Below are 18,494 nucleotides of genomic sequence, written 5' to 3'. Positions count from 1 at the left end.
ACTTTGAGCTAGTTTGCTCATCAGGATATCATGGGGCACTTTGTTGAAAGCTTTGCTGAAGTCAAGGTATATTATGTCTACAGCATTCCCACAGTCCACAAGGGAGGTGACTTGATCAAAAAATGAGATCAGATTCGTCTGGCAGGACTTGTTTTTGACAAATCCATGTTGGCTTCGGGTAATCACTGCATTGTTCTCAGGGTGCTTTCAGATGGATTGCTTTATCATCTGCTCCAGAATTTTCCCAGGGATTGATGTCAGACTGACTGGTCTGTAGTTCCCAGGTTCCTCCTTTTTACCCTTTTTGAAGATAGGGACAATATTAGCCCTCCTCCAGTCATCTGGCACTTCCCCCATCCTCCATGATTTCTCAAAGAGAATAGATAGTGGTTCTGAGAGTTCTTCTGCCAGTTCCTTTATGACTCTAGGATGCAGTTCATCTGGCCCTGGAGATTTGAACTCATTCAAAGTCATTAGGTGTTCCTTGACCATATGCCTATCGATCTCAAGCTGCAGTCCTGCCCCTTCAGCCTGTACTTCACCTTTGCCAGGGGGGTCATAGACCCTCTTTTGGGAGAAGACTGAGCCAAAGTAAGAATTGAGCACCTTTGCCTTTTCTTTGTCATCTGTTATCGTTTTGCCATCCTTATTTAATAGCTGAACCACTGTTTCTTTCCTCTGCCTTTTACTATGCAGATATCTGAAGAAAGCCTTTTTGTCGCTTTTAGCATCCCTCGCTAACCTCAGCTCGTTCTCAGCTTTAGCCTTCCTGACGCCATCCCTTCAATTCTGTGCTACCTGCCTGTACTCTTCCTTTGTTGCTTGGCCTTCTTTCCACTTCCTATATGTTTCCTTTTTTGTTTTCAGGTCAAAGCTTTTTGTGAAGCTACATTAGCTTCTTCTGTTGTCTTCCTTCCTTTTTTTCTTGTTGGAATTGTTTGTAATTGTGCCTTGAGAATTTCCTTTTTTAATTTTATTTATTTATTTATTTATTTATTTCATTTCTATACCGCCCAATAGCCAAAGCTCGCTGGCGGTTCACAAAAATTAAAACCAAACAACACACAATAAAACAATTTAAAATATACAGAACATTAAAACCACAATATAACAATACAACCACAATAAAACCTAGCAGCAGTGCAGGAGTTTAAAATACAGATTTAAAACAGCAAAGATAAAAATTTAGAAAGCTAAAATGCTAAAATGCCTGGGAAAATAAAAAGGTCTTCACCTGGCGCCGAAAGGAATACAATGTAGGCGCCAGGTGAACCTCACTAGGGAGCTCATTCCAGAGCCGGGGTGCCACAGCAGAAAAAGCCCTCCTCTTAGTAGCCACCCGCCTCACTTCCTTTGGCAGGGGCTCACGGAGAAGGGCCGCTGATGATGATCTTAAGGTCTGGGCAGGCACATATGGGAGGAGGCGATCCTTCAGGTAACCTGGCCCCAAGCCGTTAAGGGCTTTGAATGTTAACACCAGCACTTTGAATCGGGCCCGGAAATGGACTGGCAGCCAGTGCAGCTGGAAAAGTACTGGCGTAATATGAACTCGCAGGCCAGTCCCTGTTAACAATCTTGCTGCCCTATTTTGGACCAGCTGAAGTTTCCGGACCATTTTCAAAGGCAGCCCCACGTATAACGCATTGCAGTAATCCAGACGAGAAGTTATCAGAGCATGGATCACTGTAGCTAGGCTATCTCTGTCCAGATAAGGGCGTAGTTGGTATACCAGCCTAAGCTGATAAAAAGTGCTCCATGCCACTGAGTTCACCTGTGCCTCAAGTGACAATTCTGGATCCAAGAGCACCCCCAAACTAAGAACCTGATCCTTTAGGGGGAGTGCAACCCCCTCCAGAACAGGTTGAATATCACCTAGCCGGGCAGACAAACCACCCACTAACAGTACCTCCGTCTTGTCTGGATTGAGTTTCAGTTTATTAGCCCTCATCCAGTCCATTAGTGTGCCCAGGCACTGATTCAGAACAGCCACTGCCTCACCTGGTTTTGATGAGAAAGAGAGGTAGAGCTGGGTGTCATCTGCATATTGATGGCACCTCAGCCCACACCTCCGGATAACCTCCCCCAGCGGTTTCATGTAGATGTTAAACAGCATGGGGGATAAAATAGAGCCCTGTGGAACCCCATGGCACAATTGCCACGGCACAGAGCAATAATCCCCCAGCACCACCTTCTGGAATCGGCCATTCAAGTAGGAGCGGAACCACCATAGTGCAGTGCCTCCAACTCCTAACCCAGACAACCTATCCAGAAGGATACCATGGTCGATGGTATCGAAAGCCGCTGAGAGGTCCAGGAGAATCAACAGGGTCGCACTCCCCCTGTCCCTCTCCCGGCAGAGGGCATCCCACAGGGCGACCAAGGCAGTTTCCGTTCCAAAACCAGGCCTGAAGCCCGATTGAAATGGATCTAGATAATCCATTTCATTCAAGAGTGCCTGGAGCTGTCCTACAACCACCCGCTCAAGCACCTTGCCCAGGAAGGGGATGTTGGCCACTGGCCTATAATTGTTAACATCCTCTGGGTCCAGGTTAGGCTTTTTCAGGAGTGGTCTAATTACTGCCTCTTTTAAAGCGGCAGGCACCACTCCCTCTCTCATGGAGGAATTTACAACCTCCTGGACCCAGCCGGACAACCCCTCCTTGTTTGATTTAATAAGCCATGATGGGCAAGGGTCAAGCACACAAGTGGTCGATCGGACTTGGCCAAGCACCTTGTCCGCATCCTCAGGCCTCAGTAACTGAAACTCATCCAATAAAACTGGACCAGACGGTGCTCTGAACGCCTCTAGCAATGGAACTGCATTAATGGTGGTGTCCAATTCATGACGAATCTGAGTGACTTTATCCTCAAAGCGTTGTGCAAACTTGACACAGCGTGCTACCAAGGGTTCCACCATCTCTCTCCCTGGCCCAGAATGTAACAGGCCGCGAACCACTCGGAAAAGCTCCGCTGGACAACACTGAGAAGATGCAATGCTGGTGGAAAAGAACTGTCTCTTTGCCACCCTCACCGCCACAGAGTAGGCTCAATAGTGGGCTCTTACCTGTGTTCGGTCAGACTCAGCACGAGTTTTCCTCCACCTGCGTTCTAGCTGTCTCCCCTCTTGCTTCATTGCCCTCAGCTCAGGTGTATACCAAGGAGCTGGCCGGGCTCTGCTCAGAGGGAGAGGGCGCTTGGGCGCGATCGTGTCAACCGCCCGAGTCATCTCTGCATTCCACAGAGCGACCTGGGCTTCGACAGGAGCACCAGCCATACCAGCAGGAAAATCCCCCAGAGCCCTCTGGAATCCATCGGAATCCATTAATCTCTGGGGGCGGACCATTTTAATAGGTCCCCCACCCTTGCAGAGGGGAAAGGCCGCCAGGAGTCTAAACCTCAGCAGGAAGTGATCTGACCATGACAAAGGGACAGATGTTAATTCCTCCACTTTCAGATCACCATCCTCCTGCCCAGTCGAGAAAACCAGATCAAGCGTGTGTCCTTTTATATGCGTTGGGCCGATGACATGTTGGGACAGCCCCATTTTTAAAAGCTCCCACCCATCTTGGACTCCTTTTCTCGTTAGCGTCACTTGCCATGGGACCTTACTTACTGTTCTGAGTTTATTGAAATCAGCTTTCCTCAAATCCAGGGTATGCGTTTGACTACACTCGGCTTTTGCTTCCCTTAGAACCAAGAACTCAAGTATAACATGGTCGCTTTCCCCCAGAGTTCCTGTAACTGCTACTTTATCCACTAAGTCATCTCTGTTGGTTAGGATCAAGTCAAGGACAGCCGATCCTCTAGTTCCTTCCTCTACTTTCTGTAGGAGGAAGTTATCCGCCACACAAGTCAGGAATTTCCTGGAGGGCCATGTTTTGTAGAATTTGTCTCCCAACGAATATTGGGGAAATTGAAGTCCCCCATTACTACTACATCATGCTTCCTTCAAACATTGGCTATTTGTTTTTCAAAAGTTTCATCCTCGTCTTCTCCTGGATTGGGTGGCCGGTAGTAGACTCCGACCACCAGGTTCCTTTTATTCTTTGCTCCATTTATTTTGATCCAAATGCTCTTGATGGGGCTACCAAGCTGATCCTCCTGTATTTCTGTGCAGAGATATGTATTTTTCACATACAGTGCAACCCCACCTCCCTTTCTGTTCCTCCTGTTCTTTTTGAACCAGTTATATCCTTCAATTGCTGTATTCCAGTCATGAGAGTCATCCCACCAAGTCTCAGTTATACCTATCAGGTCATAATTTCCCTCTTGTATTAAGAGTTCAAGTTCGTTCTGTTTGTTTCCCATACTCTGGGCATTAGTATACAGACATTGAAGACCATGTGCTTCATAGTCTGACTTTCTTCCTATCCTACATGTGTCTGAAGACTATTATTGGGCGCTATTAGAGCTGTTCTCTCCGTTGCAATGCATGAGCCTTCGTCCACTGTTACCCCCAACTTTACATCTCCCTTCCCCGTAGGATTCAGTTTAAAGCCCTCCTGATGAAGTTCTTCATGCTGTGGCCAAACACATTCTTCCCAGCCTTTATGAGGTGCAACCCGTCCCTTGCCAACAGCCCATCTTCCAGGAAGTATAGCCCGTGGTCCCAGAATCCAAATCTCTCGCGCCGGCACCACCTTCGTAGCCTGTCATTCACCCGGAATATTTTTCGTTCCCTTTCTATCCCTCTTCTAACTACTGGAAGGATGGATGAGAAAACTATCTGGGCCCCAAAGTTCTTGAGTTTCCTTCCCAAAGCTTCAAAGTCTGACATGATTTCTTCATAGCTCCGCTTGGCGGTATCATTTGTTCCCACATGGATGAGAAGAAAGAAATACCTGTCAGTGGGCTTTATGAGTGCAGGCAGCCTTTCAGTCACATCTCTAATCCATCCTCCTGGGAGACAACATACCTGGCGAGTCCATGGGTCTTCGCGACATACTTGGGTCTCAATCCCATGCAGCAAGGAGTCTCCCACTACTACCACTCTTCTCTTCTTGTTGTAGGCCTGGGTTTCATCGCCCCTGCTTGACTGTCCTTCAGCCTCTTGCTCACTCTCATGCAGGTTCCCCTGTAATTCTTCCTCTGCAGGCTGTCCTCCAGTCTCATCCTCAAGTACCTGGAATCGGTTCCACAGCTCCAGTGCTTCCACTGGTGCAGAGTGGCGTCTAGTTCTTCTTCTCCTAACTGTCACCCTTTTCCAAGGAGTATCCTCTACTGCATTTTTCCTCACCTCAGCATTTCCTACTTCTTCCTCAGCTTGCTGTTGATCTACAAGCTTCTGGTCTTGACTTTGCTGCTGTAGTTCCACCACTCTCTCCAAGAACTCTTCGTGTTCTCTTATTCCCCAGAGGGTCGACAGTTGCCACTCCAGCCCTCTTACTTTTTCTTCCAGCAGCGTGATCAACTTGCGCTTGTTGCAGGTGGAGGCCCTGTTGTTCTCAGGCAAGCAAACAAACATTGCACACACCTTGCAGGTCACCACCACTGGAGAGTCTTGCTTTCCATAGCCTCTTTCCCCTTTTTGTGTCTAGCTTTCTGATTGTTCTAGACTAGCCTGTGCCTGCTCCTCTACTCACTAGAAGTCAAAAGCAGAGTCCCACTAGTGTGGAAGTGTGTGTTACAAGAAAAATAATTTTAAAAAATGTTAGGGGCCTCCCGCTTGACCTTCCTTTGCCAAACTCCCCTGGCCAACTCCTGTTTGCTCCCCCTGCTCGCTCGCTCTGGTCAGTCGCTCTCTGGGAGCTTGCTTGCTTCTGTAGTCCCTGGAGCAGCTTCCTCTGCTCTGCTCAGCTGGGAGGCGGGAAACAGACGTATTTTAGATTCCTAGTTTATGTCTGAGTAGAGGGAACTTCATCAAGTAGTCCCTGAAACATCTGAATCATCCTAGAAGCCAGAAGAAGCAGGAAGAACTGAAGGCAGAGGGAGACAAGTTTAGAAACACAGGACTCTGTAAAATCTGTTTCTTTTATTAATTGTTTTAATATGTTGTTTTATTATTTTATTTATTAAATTTCTTAATTGCCCATCTGGCCGGTCACCCGGCCACTCTGGGCAATGTACAACAGTACAATTTAAAACAGTAAAATTACACATTAAAACATTGTTTAAAAATACCCTAACCCACCCCAAATGCCTGCCTGAACAACCAAGTTATCAATGCATGGCGGAAGCTCATTAAAGAGGGGGCATGACAGAATTCCCTAGGGAAGGAGTTCCACAGAGTGGGGGTCACCACAGAGAATGCCGTCTCCCTCATCTCACCAGCCTAGCTGTCTGATGGGACAGAGAGAAGGCCATCCGAGGCTGATCTTGTTGAGCGGCCTGTCTGGTGTTGCTGGAGGCGCTCCTTGAGATAGGCTGAGCTGGAACCATATAGGGTTTTAAAGGTCAAAACCAACATCTTGAATTTGGCCCAGAAAACAACTGGCAACCAGTGCAACTCCTTTGGCACTGGAGTGATGTGATCATGCTGGCGGCTGCCTTTAATCAGGCAAGCTGCCGTGTTCTGTACCAGCTGCAGCTTCCGAACCATCTTCAAGGGTAACCTCACGTAGAGCGCATTACAGTAGTCTAGACGAAAGGAGACCAGGGCATGTATTACCGATGGGAGCAGATGATCGGGAAGCTGGGGCGCAGCCACTGTATCAGATGGAGTTGGTCCAACGCTGTCCAGCTCACAGCTGACACCTGAGCCTCCATGGACAGCTGGGGGTCTAAAATGACCCTCAGGCTGCGGACCTGGTCTTTCAAGGGTAACCGTACCCCATTCAACACAAGGTCAACATCCCCCCAAATCCTCTTGTCTCCCACCAAAAGTACCTTGGTCTTGTCAGGGTTCAGCTTCAGCTTATTCCTCCCCATCCAGCCACTTACCATCTCCAGACATTTAGACAGGAATTCTACAGCCAACCCTGGGGAAGATTTGAACGAGAGGTAGAGCTGCGTGTCATCCACATATTGATGACACTGCACCCCAAACCTCCTGATGAAAGCCCCCAGTGGCTTCACATAGATGTTAAATAGCATCGGGGAGAGGATGGAACCCTGTGGCACCCCACAAGTGAGCGGCCATGGGTCCGACACCTCCTTTCCCAGTGCTACCCTCTGGTACCTGCCGGAGGGGAAGGACCAGAACCACCATAATACGATGTCTCCAATGCCCAACCTCTCCAGGCAGTCCAGGAGGATACCATGGTCAATGGTATCAAAAGCCGCTTTCGAGGAGAATAAGGAAGGAGCATTCGCCCGTATCCAAAGCCCTCCTTATATCATCCACCAAGGCAGTTTCTGTCCCATGCCTGAAGCCCGATTGAAATTGATCTATATAATTCAGCTTATTCTTTTATCTTGTTCACCACTCCGAAATCTTTGATGTTGAGTGGTATATCAATATTGTAAGTAAGTAAGTAAATAAAATAAAATAAAATACCCAAATTGTCAAGAATATACATTTTCTTCCATATTATGATATGGTGGCTCTGTTCACATGTTTGGAAACTGAGCATGATTTGGGAGTGCCCCAAAATGTCTTATCAGTAAAAGATACATTGGATCTATAATGTTAATAAGAAATGGAAGAAATAACTGCGCACAGAGGATTAGAAAACATTTTTTCCATGGCTTCATTATTTCCAGACATTTTACTTCTCTAGTCTGTCTATAAACGTCTTCTTATTACCTGGTTTTTAGAAATCATTTGGGGTTGAGTAAAGGCTTATAGACACCTTGTCTTAAATTCTAAAAATATTTCATAATCCAGAACTGGTCAATTTTTCCAATTGGGTGGGGTGGGGTGGTTTTTTTCCTGAATTTTTCTAGGCCTTCACATTTATGGTTAGATCTGGGGGGAGGGAGGATGGACAGATAGACAGGACGGGGAGAGGAAGAGGGGTAACACTGAAGGAGACATTCATTGAACAGAGTTATGACTGATTCCTTGGTACAGAGTCAGACCATTGGGATCCATATAGCTCAGTATTGTCTACAATGGCTGGCAGAGGCTCTCCAGGATTTCCAAGCCCTATCTGTAGACGCCAGGGATTGAAGCGGGACCTTTTCATATAAAGCATGTGCTCTTCCAGTGAGCTATGGTCCTTTCTAAGGTATGTATTTCCATGGTGTGAAGGACAGCTGAAACTAGTCCCAACTCCCCTGCAAGGTGGGACAGGCCATTTTTGTCCTCAAGTTCCCAAAAAACACCCAGTAACCACCCTCCCAGGCCAATAGGCACTGAAATTAGCACTGAGCTTACACTGAGCTTAATCACATCAACCTTAAATTGGATAAATGTTTATTTAGAGAAATGGGGTAGAGGGAAAGGGAAGGGTGGAGGTAGTAGATTGTACGGAGTAGTACAAAGCCGAGATACACAAGAAGGAAACCTTTCTGCCTCGAGAGCCTTTTACCAACACACCCAAGCAAAATAACAAAAGCTGGCTAACCTATCCTTGTAAGGGCCTCCCAGGACAGAGTCCAGTTGTCAAGGCAGGTCCAAAGACCATCATATCAAGGGAAGGCAACATTGTCTCTGCCTCAGCTCCTTTTAAGGCTGAACCGTGGTAACCCAGGGCAGATTTCCCCCAGCCATTCACCAGCCCAGTTCTTGGGTCCCCTACTCTCACCCCAGAAGGAGGCAGGATCTTCCCACCAAACCCAGTTGTTATCTCTTTCCCACTGTTAAAGACTGAGCCTGGCCTTGAGCAGTAAGACCAAGGAGCTTCTCAGATAACACACTCCCAGGTGGTTGCATCAGCCGTGAGAGCAAGCCCTGGCTTCATGGTGGAGAAGCAGGCTGGCATTCCTAACACATAGTTTAAAAAACACTTTTCTGCATGTCTGATGTTACAGTTTTAGTATGTGTACAGCATGGGTTTGTAACAACATATTGTTTCTAGGAAGTTCAGGACTAATTGTTTGCCTCTTTTGGATATTTATGTAGTCTATCTGTTTGATACTTAGAACATGCTCTTTTGGGAGCCGAAGAATGGAATCCTTGGGAAGTTGATGAGAAAAATGATTTGAAGCAGAAGTCTGCAAGTAGCCTTCAACTGTTGAAAAATATGAAATTGCAACAAGAACAAACAGACCTCAGGGTACAAATCTGGGGGAAAGCTGCTATTGGTAAACACTTGTAATTATATGACTTCTGTTTCTAAATGTTGTTGCTTATTCTTTTGACTTGATCTTAAACATTTCTACTGTTAGGTCCTACTGTTAGGTCCTTGTACACGTGTTTAGGATTGTAAACTTAAACTGGAAGTAAGCCCCGTTGACATTGTTTGGGCTTCCTTTTGAGTAGAAATGTTTAGGATTGGTGTGTTGTTACGTCTTTCCATTGTTAGATTGGGCATATTGCCTGCCAAACAAGCATTGCCTGCTTGTTGAAAAATTAACTTGGATACCACTGAGTGAAGAGTAGCTGTATATGTTACAAACCCTAAGATAAAAATTGTAGTTCAACAATAGAAGGGACTTTAATTGTATGGAATTTTTGTATTCATTTGGTTATACACAGTTAGCAGATTTTTGTTATAATTTAGTAATGATTCTTGTAAAAAGTATGTTTTGTGTGACTGAGACTGTGGCAAGGGCCAACCCTCCCATTAGGCAAAGTGTGGCAATTGCCTCAGGCAGCAGGCGCTGGGGGGCAGTGGTGACAACACCCTTGTCATTCCTCCCGAGCCTCTCTATCATTCCCCTCTGTTGGAGACATTGCTGTATGTGCCACATGGGCTTGTCCTGAACCTGCTCTCAACTAGCCTGCTGCCCTCAGATGCAGCAGAGGATAATGTCCTGTCACCAGCTGCCGGTCCTGTTGGCTTCTGTACATTCAGTGGGGGAGGGGGAGCTCTCCTCAGCTTTTTCAACACCGAAAGATGCCCTGGAGGCCTCAGTGTCTTTGCAGAAGTCCCCAAACCATTCTTCTTTCAGTGCTGGGAAAGCTGAGGGAGAGCTGTGCTCAGAAGCCACACGCAATTTGCAAGCATGGCTTTATGAAACATTATAGATCATGGTCCCTAACATGGCGCCCACAGGGACCTCCAGTGGTGCCCATAAAGCTCTCCACTCTCTGCTCCTTCAAAAGATTATTTTTAATAAAAGCCTTGAAAATGGTTAGGGCGCCAGGTTCTCCTCCCTGTTCCTGAACCTGCCCCGATCAGCTGTTTGACAGGCAGGAAGAGAAGGAAAGAGTTGCTTCCTGGCCCCATCCAATCTTTTTCCACCCACACAGACCTTTGATCTCTCCACTCCCAGCCTCTAGCTTCACTCTTTCTTTCCCCAACCCCTTTCCTCGCTATTTCTCCCCCTCTTAGCACCTAGCCTTGCTCATCTCTCCCCTTTGCCTTGCTATTTCCCCTCCCTCCCATCCTCTAGCCTTGCTGTTTCCCCTTCCTCCCACCTCTTTACCTCACTATTTCACACACACACACACACACAGAGCTTCTAGCCTTGCTTTCTCTCCCCTCTGCGCCTTTGCCCTTGCTATTTCTCCCTCCCAGCCTCTAGGCTCCCTATTCCTCTCCACCCACACACACACACACCCCTCTTTACCTTGCTGTTTCTCCCACCTCTAGCCTTGCACATTCTCTCACTACTTCCTCCTCCCTCCCAGCCCCTAGACTTGCTGTTTTTCTCTCCTTTCCCAGCCCCTTCTCTCATTCTTCACGTACACACGTGCGCATCACACACACACACACACTGCCTTTCTCGGCAGGGACTCTCATGGCAGAGGAGAAGGTAGGAATGTCAGGTGGGACATGGAGCAGCTGAGCTTAGGGTCGAGGTAGGGAAAGTGTTTTCTTTCCTTTTGGGGCTGAGGGCATTTTCGTTTCCTTTAAGGTTGGCTAAAGGCATGTGTGGCATGTGTTGCAATCTTATGCATGTTTTAAGCATGCATAAGATTGCAACCTTAAATGGGTACTTTGTTGAGCTTCTGTGGGGTCAAATATGTGGATTGGCTTTGCAGTTCAGCCCCTTCCTCTGCTTATACTTGGTTTCTTGAGTGAACCACTTGTCTTTTAACTAGCCAGGCCCCCATGGCACCCATTACGTGACTAGCCACATCCTCCATGTGAGCCATTTTGTGGTGGTGCCCACAGCAGTTTCTCAAATTCCCAAATGTGCCTACAGGTCCAAAAAGGTTGGGGACCCCTAGTATAGACAATGCAATATTCATCTTAGGCTGCACTGCTTCTGGAGGATTTGCTCAGGAACTGCTTAAGCTCACTCCAATGCTTGACAGATTTGTGTTGCCACAGCCTTCCTGGTGGTAAATGGAGAGACACCCTGGCAGTCCCAATGGTGACTCAGAAGCCTCCAAAGGGTCTCTTTTTCCAATACTGAGCTAGAATGGAAGCCAGAGTGTGGCAGTTGTCAAAGGCAAGCTTCTCTCTACACTAGATGCCCCAGAGGTTTCTGGGTATTTTTTTATTTGGGGGGTTCCTTTCCTTTAATTCTTTGGCCCAGAGGATGTCCTGGAGTCCCTGAGCAGCTTGGACAGGAAGGTTGGGCAACTCTAGCTAGAGGAACTGGCCACTTTTGCTTTAAAACAGCATTTATTAACCAAATGATTTCTTACTGTGGCTATCTCCCAGGTGACAGCATGCAGCAAGCATCCTTTAGTTCAGTGGCCCTATTCTCCTTCTATATGTAACCCCTTGATGGTGTAAGGGGCCTTATTGCATACACCGGCACTTCTGTAGGCTCCTTGCTTTTATTCTCTATGATTTATATTCCTCACTTAATCTTCCCTTATTGCTCTGCTTTATTGCTGATGTATTGGTTGCACAAACCTTGCCAGTTGGTGCTGCTTTCTTGGAATCAACCTGCTTTGGCTGTTCTGTCTTTCTACGCATGTCTTTCTTCTGGTTTTTTAGTTACGGTCTGTAGGATTTCAAACATGTCCCTAATCATTACATTATAAATGGTGTTTTTACAGGCCTTTACCTATGGCAGCATATCTTTGAAGGTCTGCTTGAACCTGCAGATGTATCAGCTCAGTGGAGAGAAGGAAGCATAAAAGCAGGAAAATCATTCTTCAGGTATCAGCCATATGGTATCACTTTTCAGTTTAGAGATAATAGTATTTCATAGGCTAATGAACATATTTAATTTTGTGCATTGATGAATGATCTTCAAGCAACAGCAAATGTGGTAGATGGTATTTGCCTGGATTCTGCCTGCTCTTTTCAGTACTGACGAATATTTTCTGCAGTAGGGGAGGAAGCAAATGGTTTGTTCAAAAGTATGCTGTGTTGAAGCTGGCAGGGAGGGGTCTCGTACTAGTTCTCTCCCCTTTCCTCTTCTCTCTTTCCTCCCATTTTGGCAACAAGGATGATTTTAGAAGCTTTTGCTTCCATTTCAAGTATGGTTTAGGGCAGTGGTCTTCACTAGTTTTCAAGCAGGCGCCACTGTGGTTGTAGGCACAGCCACCAAGGCCACCTGGAGGCCTTTCACTGCTATTAGGCAACCACAGTGCTGTGGGGCTCCTCCCCCAGCACAGCTGATTGGCTGATTCCCCCTACATTCTCCTCTTCACCCGACTCAGCCACCTTACAGCTGACAAACAGCAGTAAAAACTAGTGCTGTGCCGAAAATTTCTCCCACTTTATTTTTGACTATTCTCATTCAATTTGATAGAAGAGTAATTGCTTTTGAAAAGAAATTCAGTGCTGAAGAAATTTCAGATAAATTCTCATGGGTTGGGTTTGGGTTTCTTGGGCTTACCTTACTTAGGAGGTGGCTGAGGGGTGAGCACAAGTCTCCTGTTCTTCATTGTACAATCACCTCTGTGGCAGCCTGTAGCCACCTCAGCTTCCCACACTTCAATTAAAGCCCAGTTTAAGGAACCATGAGGTAATTCCTCCCATGGGGCTTTTTCAGATCAGGACATGCAGACAGCCCGGGAAGCTAGCTGTGATTAGGTAAGCTCAAAAACACCACAAATGTAAATTATAAAACATCCTGAATGAGGCAGAAGAATGGAAGCCTCTTTTATGGAGGGAGAAAACGTTCAAGAAATTGGAGGACAGATTTTGGCAGAGCACTAGCTCTACCTCATCCCTGGAGCTTGACACAACACTGCCCCCATCTGCATGGCGGTGGATGCAAGCTGGGGGCCAGCCTGCCAAGACAGTTGATGCTGTTGAATCACAAAAAAACACCAAACCGTTAGGAATAAAGAAAGAAGCTCTGCTTCATGCCCTGCCAGTGTGGAGCCCTGCCTGAGAGAAACTGCTGAGAATTTCTCCTCCTCCTGCAGAAATTTGGTGACATTGTCTCCCAAATTTCTCTGCCCACAAGTAAGGTGGAGAATTTCAAGAGGCCATTTGTGCACAGCTCTAGTAAAAACTGCTTTGTTTTTACTGGGCTCCTGTTTTAAATTGTTGCTATTTTATTGAATCCCAATTGGGATTGTTGGAGGTGGAAGAGACTTTACCCTCTCCACTCCCCAACATGACATCTCTGCTTCCCCATTGCTAATAGTTTTGGCTGAAACTCCTTTTTCAGTATACAGTAGAAATATTTTTAGAATAATTGGTAGTAGTAGAAACATCAGAGCAAAAGGGTCTGTTTGAATAGGAAAATTATATCCTCCTAAGTTATATTACATAGGAATTATTTTTAAATTACATTTTTATACAAATGTGACCTATTTAACTATAAAACCACTATGGGGTTCATAAATGTCACATATCTCACCATTGTTCTTTTTATTGTTGTAGTTATAGGAAAATTACAGGTGCTCTTAAACACTCTTACTTACTATTATAAAATCACATATTAACTGTGTATGGCAGGTAGGAAGGAATTTGGGAAATCCCAATTGAGGGATTTCATGTATAGTTCTAATGTGTGTACAAAACTCTTACATCAATGAAGGGGGCAGTTTCCACATGTGCAAAGGGGCATAGGTACAGACCTCCCCTTCAGTTGAAGACAGCTTTGTGTAAGTGCACTACCAGAATACACAGGAATTTGAATCAAGGAGAGAGATTAGAGTGTAGCTTCAGAAAGCTGTGAGCTTAATCACATGATGGCAGTTTTCCTATATAAAGCAACAGCAGTGCATCTTACTTTCGTATTTGGAATATTTCAAGGAGAATATTTTAAAGCAAAATTCCATACTGTATTTTGCATTGCAATATTTTGTTTAAAAATTGCCACATTCTGACAAACGAGTAAAATAATTGCTTTAAGGCATATATTGCTTGAGTGTGTAATATTACCAGCTGAAACCTGAAATATCTGGTGCCCTCCAGATGCTTTGGAGTATAACTCTCAGCATTCCTGATTATTAGCCATGTTGCCGGGGTCTGATGGGAGCTGAAGTTCAAAATATCTGGAGGGCACCACTAGGTTGGGGGAAGTCTGATCTACAGGAACAAGGAATGATGCTTACCTATGGTTAAGATATAGTCCATGTAAGGACCAACAGTGCAGCTGATGAGGGAAAAGCATGCCAGCTAGGTCAAGAGCTTGGAGGGCTGTAGCTAGCCTCAGAGGCCACAAAGACAGGACTATAGGGCAACTAAGGGAAATAGAAAGGAAGACAGTCACCAGGTTTGGACAATCAGTGAAGAAAAGAAGCCACCATGGCTTCTTTTCCCTGCCCTGCATGGGCCGCTCATGCAGCTGCTATTTCCCTAACCAGCCTGGCCGCAGTGCAGGTTGTTCTGTCATCCGAACCCAGTGATGTGCGCGGCAGGGGTGGTTTCCAAACCACCCCGCAACTCATGGCTTGTTGTAGGGTTTATGGATGGTTTGGAAGCCATCCCTGCTGCACACCTCGCTGGGTTCAGATGACATGACAAGTGCAGCGTGGGTAATTAAGGAAATGGCAGGTGCACGAGTGGCATGTGCAGGTCAGGAAAAAGAAGCCATGGTGGCTCTTTTGCCTCCAATGATCACCCGAACCCAGCCAATGTGACTCTGAGCTGTTAAATTCTAGCAAGAGAAAATATGTAAATAATATTGTTAGTAACTAATTGTCAGCCTTTGCAAATGCTATCTTCCAGGCAGAAGCGTCCTAGTGCTAACCATCAGAAGGCGTTGCCTTTTCTTCTTTACAGGTTTTCTGCAGTGAGAAAAAGACAGAAGAAATGGTGAGAAAATAGGGGAGAAAATAGGGGAGAGTTATGAGTGGAAGACAGTGATGTCTGGACCTGCTATAAAACTCAGTGAATGAAGCAGGGCGATCGCACAATAAAATCCTCATTTGAAGTGCTGTAATCGGTCCATACATGACAACACTCCCCCACCCCCCACTGAATGAATTGGTCTTGTTCCTGTGAAATCTCTACACAAAAACTTTATTCATTGTTCCAATGTCCCTAAGGAATATTTTTATAAGTCTGAGCAAGTTGAATTGAATCAAATTATTCTGACACCATCCTACATTTTCAGTTAATTTTTAGTCTTTTCTTGTAGACATTCTAGATTGAGCTCAAGTTCAACTTTAATGATGCAATCCACTCTGGGCAACCAAAGCACATTAAAAGATAAATAGCAGTTCTGAAATACATACTGGGAGCATTACGGCATACCTCGTTGTTTGTCATCCTCCATTTCAGGGCAAGCTCCACCAAAATTAAAAGAGCTTCTGCAGTAGCAGCACTTGGTGGATTGACCCCTCTTATTGAATATGGATATGAGTAGAGGAGACATTATACCAACATAAATCTGAGCACATAGTAGCCTGCAGTGCTGATGTGATGTATGCCTGCACTGGAGTTGGTACATCTCACTCTCTGTACATATTGTTGACCCAGCAAGCTTTGGGATCAGGCCATTAAGAGCTGACATTGACAGGCTATGTAGGACAAAAACATTATGTTGGTCTCAGTTTCTGTTGGACAAGTTCTACAATCCTTTCGTGCTGCACAGAAAATGAATAGGGCAAAATCGCTTTGAATATCAGAGAGACAGCCGTGGCAACTGTTATTTGAGGCCTATCTGGTATGTTATATTTTATTAACCTTTTTATGCTTGTACTTTGTTGTTCACAGCTTCATTACAGGTCCAGCTGTAGTCCCTGGCTACTTCTCAGTCGAAGCTGACAACGTGGTTTTAGTGCTGAATGGCAGAAAGATCTCCTACGCCACTCAGTGGCTGCATTATGCACAAACATTAGTACAAACTCGCAAGCTGAAGCATGTTGCTGTTGTGTTGCTTGGAAGTGAACAGTGCAGAAATGAATGGATTTATCCTTACTTAAAAACCTATGGAGGGTTTGTGGATCTTCTCTTTGTAATTTATGACAGCCCCTTAGTGAATGAAGAAGATATTTTCCAGTGGCCTTTGGGAGTAGCTACGTAAGTGTTGAATGTGATCAAGGAAATATTTGGAAGGGGGATTCATCATGGGGGTCTTTCCTTGTAGCCTAGGTTTTTTGCTGTTACTGGAGTGACATAGGATGGGCACATCCTGCAGCGGCTCCTATTGCTGCGAAGTGGTATCAAGAGCAAATATGATATGCGCATGCAATTACTAGCACATGTCTTTATGGCTCATTAGATTGCATCATTCCTTTTAAAGATTGACAAAAGATCCTGGAATTTTTGTGTAAGATGGTAAAACAAGGAGAGTAGTTGTACATGAGGGTTATAATGGGAGACTTGGTGTTCTCCACTGATGTCCGTAGTTAATGCTGAATATCTAGATGAGAAAGAGTGAGGGGAAAGGACGTAGGTACATTAATTCTGTAAATGACGTACACAGAACAGAGAAGAATGAAGGCCAAGCAGAAAAGGTTTTGAAGAAACCTACCAGTAAGTAGGTAGAGAAGAATCAGTTTAAATTCTATCAGGTTACCGTATGTTTTCAACATGTATACTTATAAAAAAATGTTAGGATGTCAGTTCCAAAGAAATCAAAGCCCATGTCATTTCGTCCTACTGACTATGCTGGCAAGAAAGTGGATGTTGATATTTGTTCAAAATGTTGGAAGTTTTGAATAAATTGAAGACAGAAATTCATGGGAGAAGGTGAGAAATGGTTAAAGACAGAGCTCAAGGAAACAGAGAAAGAGATAGGTGATGGACAGTGCAATCCTCTGCATGCCTACTCAGAGGTAAATCTTACTGCCAGGTATGTGTGCATAGAACTGCAGCCTAAAGTAGGCATCATGAAATGTGCTTATATGCTCATGCAGATTTTTTTTTTTAAATTACAGCTACAGAAATTTTCCTGTAGTTGAACCAAGCTGGTCAATGCTCCATACACCAAGGTTGTACCACTGTAATTTCTTAGGAACGGTTTATAAGAATTCCACAAGAGCGACCCTAATGGAAGTACTGAAGCAAAGTGGACTTGATAAACACTGTTGGATTTCAGCCAGAGAAGAGTAAGAACTACAGTTTGTAACAACAACAGCTTTAAAAATCAAAAATACTGAACTTGATTGCATCACAATTATGATGCTATTGTAGCAATGATAATATTTTGGAGTGGTGGGTGGAGTAACCTAAATTGATGAGGATGAGCTGGTTTTATGTGATAGTTTTATCGTGAAGTACTCTGGGTGCTTCCAGACAAGAGGGCTCCTAGGCAATCAAAAAGTATTGTGCACCTTTTAGTCTTTTACTCCTTGATGAGGGGTTCTTTGTTAAGAAAAAAAGATGAAAAAAGCAGTGTGAAAACTAGGGATGTACGAAACACTTACTTGGTTTCGTCCAGGGACATCCACAGTGGGGGGGAAGGCGCTCCGTCCCTCCCCCCAAAATCCTCGATGGGGGGGGAGGCGATCCGTTCCTCCCCCCCGGAATCCTCCCTGGCTGGCTCCACTCCATGGCCAGGCCAACCTGCAGCAGGGCCTCCAGCCACTGCCGGGCTGCTGCGGACGCAAATGGCGTCCTGACTAGGGGACGCCATTTGCGTCCCTATGGTAGCCTATTTAATAACATAAATATTTACGTAGCCTATGACGGCTAAAGCCGGAACGCAAATGGCGTAGGGGATGCCATTTGCGTCCCTGCTTTAGCTGTGATAGGCTACCATAGGGATGCAAATGGCATCCCCTACTCAGGATGCCATTTGCATCCGCAGCAGCCCGGCAGCAGCCAGAGCCGCCGTCGGAGCCAAAGCCAGAGTAGGCTCCATTTCTCAGGGCTTTTGCAGGGTGGTGGGGCGGGTTGCTCCGTTCCGCCACGGATTCCGGGGGGTGGAATTCACTGGAATTCGGCCCCCCTGGGATCTGTGGTGGAATTCTCTAACATCCCTAGTGAAAACACAGGAGGGTTACAAATGTAAAACCCCATGTAAAATTCTGTGTTTGAGGCAGGATGATTCAGGATAAAAAGCCTTGTCTGGAACCACCAATAGAGACCTTTCAAAAAAATGCTGCATACACTACACTTCACATGTGGAGTTCCAACATGTAGACAAAAGGTCCATCATCGATATCACTTTCTGAAGCAGGTTAGTACACATAGATTAGGGATACCCCCAACATTGGAGTCTAGTGAAGCACATGTTGGCAGAGGAATTCT

General features: G+C 45.5%; 1 protein-coding gene across 2 annotated transcripts in view; it reads left to right on the top strand.

The window, feature by feature from the left end:
* RXYLT1 (ribitol xylosyltransferase 1) overlaps positions 1–18,494 on the top strand; it is a 29,376-nt gene that overhangs the window by 6,686 nt on the left and 4,196 nt on the right. Inside the window, exons 2-6 of one of the 2 annotated variants that reach the window (XM_084810600.1) lie at positions 8,965–9,126; positions 11,945–12,047; positions 15,078–15,110; positions 16,014–16,319; positions 17,180–17,350. In XM_084810600.1, coding sequence (XP_084666726.1) covers positions 8,965–9,126; positions 11,945–12,047; positions 15,078–15,110; positions 16,014–16,319; positions 17,180–17,350 — 775 coding nt within the window. The remainder of the gene's footprint in view (positions 1–8,964; positions 9,127–11,944; positions 12,048–15,077; positions 15,111–16,013; positions 16,320–17,179; positions 17,351–18,494) is intronic. The other variant, XM_084810602.1, reaches the window with a different exon arrangement.

This window comes from Heloderma suspectum, chromosome 7 (assembly GCF_057233095.1).
Source record: "Heloderma suspectum isolate Gila_16-S chromosome 7, 16-S_ref, whole genome shotgun sequence".
NCBI classification, from domain to species: domain Eukaryota; kingdom Metazoa; phylum Chordata; class Lepidosauria; order Squamata; family Helodermatidae; genus Heloderma; species Heloderma suspectum.
Note: the sequence above shows the minus strand (reverse complement) of the source record. Positions and strands in the feature narration are given on the sequence as shown.